Source organism: Alligator sinensis, unplaced genomic scaffold, assembly GCF_000455745.1.
Source record: "Alligator sinensis unplaced genomic scaffold, ASM45574v1 scaffold607_1, whole genome shotgun sequence".
NCBI classification, from domain to species: Eukaryota; Metazoa; Chordata; order Crocodylia; family Alligatoridae; genus Alligator; species Alligator sinensis.
Window position 1 is genome coordinate 1,845,554 of NW_005841935.1, and position 9,254 is coordinate 1,854,807.

The following is a 9,254-nucleotide window of genomic DNA, read 5'->3' on the forward strand; positions in this document are numbered from 1 at the left end:
TCATAATTTTTATTTATTTTTATTCTTGGTGACTTGCCTTTATCTCAACTCCTGTTCAAATGAGATGCTGATTCATCTCTTTGATACATCACATACAAATTACTTTGTCTTCATGTATGAAATAACATTTCAAATCCATGAAAGCTGCAAGTTGCTTGTGCCTGATTGCATGAAGGAGCTCTCTAACAAGTTTTTTCCTTCAACAAATTTTCCTCAGAAAAAGCTTTCAGGTCATCCCAACATTGTCCAGTTCTGCTCTGCTGCATCTATAGGAAAAGAAGAATCGGATACTGGGCAGGCTGAATTTCTTCTGCTCACTGAGCTATGTAAAGGTAAAACTTCTGTGTCTTTGAGTACTATGGATTATCCTAAGCACTTGTTCATTTATTTTGTATGTAACAAGTACTGAACAAAAAAAATAGTGTGAAGCTTTAATTTTTAAGGAACAGAAAAACAACACTTAATTTTGCCTGCAAACTCTGCTCACAACATGGTGGTGTAGAACGGAACGCAGTTAATGAAGGAGCAGCTCTTGCAAACTTTTTACTTTGAAGGCATTCATAGCTTTTTGACCTGTAAGAGCACTGAAGACCATCTTGTGTCTTTTTCCTGTAGGGGTAAGTGATAAAAATCAGCCTGGAATTTGTCTATATAAAATCTGTTAAAATGTAGGGTTTAAAATGTGACTTAATAAACATTTGTCACATTTACTCGCCTAATATTCTATATGGTAACTTTTCAGAACTTGAAATATCTATATGCTAATATGAATTGGTTTTTTTCTTCTACAGGGCAGCTGGTAGACTTCTTAAAGAAAGCAGAATGCAAAGGGCTTATTTCATGTGATACTGTTCTGAAGATATTTTATCAGACCTGCAGAGCAGTGCAGCATATGCATAAACAGAAACCTCCTATTATTCATAGGGATTTAAAGGTACAGTATAGAATTAAAAAAAATAATTTTTTCAAGTATAGTAGGAGCATGCTAGCTTGGATTTATGCATAATATGAAACATCTTGAAATGCAGCACAAGCTATTTTGTCAAGAATACTGTTTGAGAATGAAGGCTTGCTTTATATGGCTTACTACTTAGGCAGCATCTATTATTAATATTTTGTGCTAAAATACTTGTTGACATTCCTGCTAGACTACTAAAAGGCAGTTGAAACCTTGTGCTTTGCTTTTCTCCTCCTGAAGTTAATCGGAGCTTTTTTTTTTTTTTTAAGGAGTTAGTACATGTTCCTGAAATTTTAATTCAGCTTAATTCTGGTGGTAAACAGAGAGAGGCATTGGTATGTACCATATTCACTCAAATATTGGGCAACTCCCCAATAATTAGATTCTGTATATGGAACATTTGTAAACTTGTTATCATATTCCAGGTGTAAAATCTAATTATTGGAGGTTTGCTTTGAATTTGTCCCCCTCCCATTACTATAGCAGGGAAGACAAATCTGGGAGAGATCAGGTGGTCCCTTTGCTCCCCTGCCAACTTCTGCTGCAACCCCTTTCCACCCCTTATTGTAAGACCCTGCTCTCCCTGGGCACACGGAAGTAAGGCAAATCTGAAAACACTGAGTTGGAAATAAACATTCCTGTAGTAATGTGCTAGTTCATCCACAACTGATTAATTTTACCTTTTTTTTTTTTTTTTTTTAATTGCTCCAAATTTTAGCACAGGTACTCCATAAACACACTTTTAAGCAGCAGTTTTGTACCTACTTGCATCTAGTACAAACTATCCAACTATGCATGATATTAGTCCAAAGCCAAAAAGCTTATGATTTACTATATAGTTGATTGGGCTGGGCCCCAGCAGAGTCAACAGTGTTTTAAGTCATGGTGAATCCCATAGCTCAGCACTGCTCTGTGTGGTGTATGCGCGTGCGCATGTGCACATACTCCTGATTACATTCCCACTTCTCCAGGGAAAGGTCACTGTTCATAACCATGGCAATCTGTAATGTAAAAATCTTGTGAAGGTAACAGGATCCCTCATTCTTTAAATGAAATTCATAAGCATTTATATCAGTGTTTCCTATAACTTTTTTTCTCCTTCTCTTGCACGTGAAAGAGAATATCACATCCTCCTACTTGAACATGGAATGTGCTTTTCTTGGGAAGGAACAAACTGAGCGTGTATTTGCAGTATAGGCTATGTGGAGCATCTTAACAGGTTATCAAAGGCTTTGATTTTTAGTGGTGCGTGCCCATATAATCTAGTTGACTTAAGTCATGCTGAGAGAAGAGCATGGTCATATCCAGGATTTTGGAAGGGAGAGAGTGGAAGCAGCAACCTGTGCTGGAAGGGCTGCTGACCCAGGCTTGCAGCCTCCCCACAACAAGTGGAGGAGCAGCAGTGGGGGATTTTAAGTCTCTGAAGCAGGTAAGAATCTTCTCTGCCCCTTCCCTTCTCCTCTGTGCTCAATGGCACATTTCCTCCCCTCCTATTCTTCCCCTTCCCTAGCTGCTGTCGTCCCCAGAAGAGCCAGGGGCTGGGGAGGCTCCAGAGTCAGTTCTGCCCAACTGCAGCTAGTCTGCATGTGGAGCCAGGCTTGGTAAAGACAGTGGTGGCAGTGGGTGGATTTCCTTCCCTTGCACCTGCTCCTTGGCTGTAACGAACCTGGGCAGGGAGGTGAGACCTGCCCACTGCTGCTGCTGTCCCTGACTGAGCCTGCCTCTACCTGGAGCTGGGCTGGAGCAGGCAAGAGCAGCTCTGGAGCCCCTGCCTCTGCCCCCAGGACACTTGGAGAATGCAGCAGCAGTTAGCAGGAAGGGAAGGGGCTGCTGAGCACAGAGGAGGGAATTTTTTATTTGTTTCTGAGACTTAAAGTTCCTGGCTACTAATCCTGCTGTATGGTAGACTTAAAGGGAGAGGGTGTCCAGGCTGTTGCAGAGCACCACTCCCTCTTCCTTTTTCCCCATCCTCTCAGTCCTCACAGAGAAAAAGATGCGTTAATCAGCCTGAGGTAAATTTTCCTGGTGCAAATTGTCTAGAGTAACTTTTGCACCAGTAGCTAAAACCTCAGTATACAGAAGCTCATGGAACATAAGGTAACAAAATAGGAAAGGTCTCCTCTAACTATCAGCTGTAAAAGCGTTTTCAGCACCTACCCTTTTTTGAATAACCCTTTTCACAAAATTGTTCTAGACTAAATTGAAATGAATACTGTAATCTGATTAAAAGTCAGTCTGGGAGAAATGTCTCTGGCACAGATTCAGTCAGAGAGGGGAAAAAGCTGGTTTCATGTTACTGTGGCTGCAGAAGGGGAGAGGACTTTAACATAGCCAGAGAGGGCAAAATCCTGACTTCTGTGCTGCAAGAGACAGTGTCTTCATTATAGTGATGTGGGAAGGTGTGTTCCTTGATGATTTCACTCATCTCTCTGCCTTTTCCACAAAGCTTTATTTAGATCAACAGAGGAGAAGACTCTTACCAGTGTGCATGTAGCTTCTGAGCCAAATCATTTTATTGTTCTTTAGTTTAAACCCATATACAGGGAAACTTGTCTAAGAGGAAATTGCAGTGGACCAGGAGAAAGTTCTGGTTTAGACAGGCTTCTTTTTTTATATGGGAAGCAGAGGCACCTGCTTTTCCTGGCTCCCTGATGCCTTTCTGCTGGGCAGGCGCTCAAGAAACATTGTCCCCAGCTTGGTATGGCTGATTAGCAAGACTGGGGGGACAGAGGAGCAGGGATGTTTGTTAGGGTGTCAGGGCCAGTGGCACTGCAGTTTTGGTGACTGTGCTGCTACCCCCTACTTGCTAGTTTGGCTGGGGACCAGGGCATCCATAGTGCTACCTAGACTGCTAGAGCCCAGGAAAGAGGACACCCCCCCCCCCCCCAATGTGGCTATGCTTGCTGCTCCCTTGCTTCCTAGGATCACTGGCGATGGTTTCCATTGGGTAGCAAGGGTAAGAGGGCTCCCTGAAAAGTGGTAGCACTCCCTCATCCATTCAGAACTGGAGTAGCAGTAGGAACAGGGCAACAGGACTGCCTTTCCAATCCCTGCTGCTGCCTGCAACTCTTTATAGGCTGTGCTGGAAGCCCTGGGAGTAAGAAGCTGCTGTTTGGTCCTGGGGCTGCTGGCATGCCCTTTAAATTTCCTGGCATGCTAATACTTTGAGACTGGGGAGGTGCTTCTTAGTCCAGCAAGCAGGGAGCAGCTTTTCAGAGTGCCCTGCAGGACAGTGAAACCTGTTTAAGAAGTAGGGGTGGTGCTGCTGAAAACACTTACAGCTGACTGTTAGAGGAGACATTTCTTATTTTGCTACCTGTAAAAGCTGGAAGCCTGTCAAATTTCCTTTCTGTTTCAATATTAGTTTCTGGTTTATACTGGCTAAAAACACTTCGTTCCCTGTTAGCCACGCCAGGACCACAGACATCTTTTGGCTTGAGTAGGTTTCCTGATTTAATGGTTTTTAATCTTAGACAAGCTAAACTGTACAGTTTTGTTTTTAAATGTTGCTTTGCCTTTAAGTGTAGCTTCTTCAGAGAAAAGGATAATTGAAAGACTTTCTACTTTTTTTTTTTTCTTTCTTTAAAGATACAGGGGTGCCTAAACTCTTCAGTATATTGCAGCTTTTAGTAGGCTGAACTTTGTGCAGTGACTGTCAGTTGTTTCCTTCTCCTTGTCAGGATGATTAGGTTCATTTTTCTTTCCCTTTGAATCTTTCTTTGTCAATGGCTAATGGTTATGTGAGAATTAAAGAACTTAATGAAGAACTAATTATGGAGTGCCTTGTAAATAGTCTTGTGGTTTTGTTTCAGATGGGCTTCAAGCATCATATACTTGCAACATCTTCAAAATTGTGGAGGGGAGCTGCTGCTCAGGAGTGTGCAGCAGCTATTGCATTTACATGTGTATGATCCCGTAGCAATACAAGGGAGCTAAATGACCCCGTTTTGAACCTGGATGAAGCAGGGTTAAATTTTGAGTGATTTTGCTAGGATTGTATTGTTACAAGTCTTGCAGGTGTGACAGTACAGCATATAACAGCTGCAGCATGCTCTCAACAGCAGCAGCTCCCCATCCCATTTTGAAGCCTTTACAACTGTATGCTTATCCTTGCACTGAATTAGTTTGTCCTTTTGTCGCATGGAGACAAATGAGTCAGCTTGTGGCTTAGGAAATAGTTTTCTTGGGAATTAAATTTCAGTTATTTAAAATTTCCTTTGGATTAGTTTTAAAGGCATAGGACAAATCCCCTCAGAATTTGCCTGGTCTACATAAATCTTCAGAAGACCAGGGCTACCTTGATGGTCATCCTTTTCCTTGAGGAGTTGGAGATCATTAATGATATATCTAAAGTATTCAAGATCGGGGCTGAACCAGAGGAATTATTGTGCTTGTCCTGGGGTTGGTGTTGTAGCAGGTTTAAAGCAAGCAAGATCTGTCTGGCTTTGAGTACTAAAGTTTTGGGATTATATTGTAACTGTAGGAATCCTTGTTCCAGATCCTTAAGGTGTGCATTCCAGTTAGTGGGATCAGAGCAGATGTGGTTGTAACATAGAACTTGACTGTAGATGATGGATCTAGCTGTTAGTTTAGGATGAAAACTGGTGGAATGAAGGTAGCTGTGGTGTTTGGGTTTCTGATACACTGTGGTGGTGATGTGGTCATTGTAGACTGTCACCATGGTATCTAGAAAGTTTGGGGTGGGGGGGTAAGGGGGGAGTTGATAAAATCCTGTTGAAATTTCTCTAGAGATTCTTTCCCATGTCATCAGTGTAACTTGGGTATATCAGGGGGCTGAGAGGGCAGCTGCTGAGGAAATGGGCTTCAAGGTCTATCATAAATATATTGGCATGTTGGGGAGCTATATGTATGCCCATGGCAATGCCTTCTGTGGATATTGGCAGTCCTCAAATCTGAAATTGTCCTTGCACAACTAAGCAGGACAGTGCGGTGGAAAAAGAAGCTGTATCCTTGATGGGGAATAATGTTCTTTAAGGCTTATATTATAATTCATCCTTATTGGGGGGGATTTTGGTGCGCACAGTTGTGACATCCGTGGTAGGTAATGTTTGCTGGAAGCTTCTCAATTAACACATGTGTCCATCAACAATATAAGAGCCATTAATGAGACAAGGGTTGTAACTCAGGAATGCAACTTGCATCACCCCACTTCCGTTGCATCAACAGATGTAACTCCACATGGTACAAGATACAGTGATAAAGATGCTCATGCTTTGAGGCTAATTGTCATGCAGGAAGATGAGATGTGCAACATTTAATATTTTGAATAAATATTTGTGGCACTTGCAGTTAGCATAGACTGCCCTTGAGGCTTTCTCTAGCTTTTAAGTGGTGCTGCTGCTGAGACTAAATGTTAAATGCATCTTCTTTCAGGGCAGGTAGTGAAAACTCTGTTTCATGGCTCTCTAATTTTGTTTAGTCCAACTTTCTTCTAATGTTATGTTTTGTGTGACTTTTTCTAGTTCTTTGCCCAGGTATTTTGCATTGAATTCCAAAAAAATACCAAAATTTTTAACCTTTACAAAATTGAATATAATTCAGGAAAAACTATATAGCAATGAGTTACTTAGCTAGTTTTCATGATTTTTTTTATTCTCTGCTGTGCCTTAGACTTGGTCCTTAGGTCAGTCACATATACTTACACTGCTTTTAGGGTTCCTCTTCCACAAGATTAGGATGTTACCTACCATGCATTCTTAAATTTTCAGATGCTTTGAGATCTTTGTTTCTGTAAGCACAAATGTTCCTTAAAGACTTGCCATTTAATCATTTTATCAATCTGTGCCCTTCTGAGTACTTTTATAAATGTAACATCTTATCAATTTACTTCCATTGCAGGTGGAAAACTTGCTGATTAGTAACCAAGGAACAATTAAGCTGTGTGACTTTGGCAGTGCTACAACAGTAGCATATTATCCTGACTACAGCTGGTCTGCACAAAAGAGAGCAGTAGTTGAAGAAGAGGTGAGAAACTTAACATGTAATTAGTTTTAAAATGTTGAGTTTACTATTGCATGCTTGCTTTTGTCACTAACCCTGAGTAGATCTATTTTATAATGGCTCTAAGACAACCAAAGGTCATTTGGATTTCAAATTTGATTAAAACAACTCACTTGTTAGCTTATGCTGTACCTACTGCTTTTTCCCCTACCTAAAGAGAAATAAATATACTTTGTGCGCAAAAGCTTGTATAAGCTATCTTCCACCTATACAGTGTCTGCTGTTCTAATGCAGAGAAATAAGAGTATGCAACTTTGAAGTTCTGATCTCTCATTAAAAAAGATAAGGTATTGACTCATTTCCTACTTGTATGTTAATTTACACTCTCTGCAAAAAGGCATAAAGTTATTTTGTACTGGAGTGATCTTATTACATCAGCTGCTAAAGTAAGGCCCCTAACATTGATTTGGGTGATTTTTTGTGAAAAGCAGTAAGGTCTGTTTCATAGACTTGGGACTGTGCTATATTTCTGTACTCCCAGGACAGCTATAATTAATGATAGTTCTTTTCCCCACTCTTGTAAAATGTTTTTGTAAGTTTGTCTTATATAGCACATGGTTTACCAGGCTGACAGGTGGTATCATTTTGCCTTGGGAGGGATGTAGGATAAATTAACTGGAGCCATTTGAGTCATTAGAAGTACAAGATGAAGTTTAAAATCCACAGGCTTATTAGTGGGCATTCAGGTTGACAGCATTAAATTCTTTATCTGGCCCAGTGGAATGATCTTTCTTTATATCCATTCCTCCTCCTTTCCCCCCCACCCCCCTTTGGAATTCAGGACTTGGAGCCACCTGCCAACTTTCTGAGAACAAATGTTTGTGCCCTGCAGTTGGCTAATATTTCTTGCTTAAGGTAGTGACAAGAGGAACAAAGAGTCCCTTTTCCAGGAAGGTTTTCAGGGTATGATTATAGGCTTATTTGCTCTACATTTACACCCTGTATAAACACTTAGTGAATACTAAAGAGTGTCTTTTGAGTTGGGTTACCCTGCTTTGTAATTGGAATAAGCTACTAAGTGTCCACACCTGGACTTAGTACAAAGTGACTAGTGCTCAGTAAATCCAGTTTCTACTAACTTCCCCATGTAGACAAGCCCCAAAAAATAGCGGTGCTGAGAAATGATTCTCTCTTGAGAACTGGGTAGCATGCAGTCTGGATTTGCTCTCTGTGTCGCTTTGAAAGGACTACTGAAAAAAGGATCTCATTTACAATAAAAATGTGAATCCCAGAGTCTTTACACTGAAGTACATAAAAAGTCTTGTACCAATATGGTGAGATTCAAAGCAAAAGGTCCTATGCTGGTAAATATTTCCCAGACTGTCTTTAGAAGTTAGTGGACTCCCTTTCTTTGCATTCATTTTAGCAAAATGTAATTTGAAAGCTATTTTCTTAGTTATAAAGTTCTAGTGCACTATTTGAGCCTGTTCCTCAAGAAGCTATACTTTGTGTTTGCAGATTACGAGGAACACAACCCCGATGTACAGGACTCCAGAAATGATCGACTTGTATTCAAACTTTCCAATTGGTGAAAAACAGGATATATGGGTAGGGACTTTCATTTATCTTTGTATTTAATACTGTCTGCTAGAGACTCTGTTTGCATAGTTAGTATAGTTAGTCTCATATTCTGTTTGAATGTGTTAGTCACTGTTGTAACGTGGAGTGCAGACTGCAGCTTAATTGGTTGCATTATTCTAATATTATAGAAGTGTCTGGCTGGCTGGCTTTATTTGCACTCTGATTGGCTGACAAACAACCAATCAGAGTGTGAAGAAGCATTTGGACAGGAGATGGTAGAGCGCTGCCATGATGGCAGAGACACGGGGGGGGGGGGGGTGAGGGTGAGGCCAGCGGTGCTGGCCTCGCCCTCCCTGTCCTGCTCCCTTCACCCTACAGGTGGGGCCCGAGCCAACTCCTTCCCCCCCCTCACTGTCACGGCCTGGCTTTTCTCTACCCCTGGGCCCGGGCCCACTCCTTTTCCTCCACCCCACCTCACCTTGACCATGGTGGCACAATGCTCCCTCCTGTCCTGGGTCCCACCTGCTGGGCTGCACAGGCAGCTCCTGCCCAGAGCTGGTCTTGCCAGGCTGCAGGCCCATACTCCACTGTGTGCCAAGAAATCTGGGGGGGGTATGTACCCCTCTCCTTCCTTTGTGCCCCCCTGCCCCATCTGTCCCCATAGACTTACCCTGAGGGAGATGCTGTTCACCATACTGCCTGGCTGGCATGTGCATACACACACATGCATGTGGCACCCCTGCATCGCACTCTT

General features: G+C 41.8%; 1 protein-coding gene across 3 annotated transcripts in view; it reads left to right on the plus strand.

The window, feature by feature from the left end:
* The window catches only part of GAK (cyclin G associated kinase), a 95,418-nt gene that overhangs the window by 5,594 nt on the left and 80,570 nt on the right, over positions 1–9,254 (plus strand). For 2 of the 3 annotated variants that reach the window (XM_006019689.3, XM_025199063.1), the window contains exons 3-6: positions 218–332; positions 792–934; positions 6,818–6,943; positions 8,438–8,527. In XM_006019689.3, coding sequence (XP_006019751.2) covers positions 218–332; positions 792–934; positions 6,818–6,943; positions 8,438–8,527 — 474 coding nt within the window. The remainder of the gene's footprint in view (positions 1–217; positions 333–791; positions 935–6,817; positions 6,944–8,437; positions 8,528–9,254) is intronic. The other variant, XM_025199064.1, reaches the window with a different exon arrangement.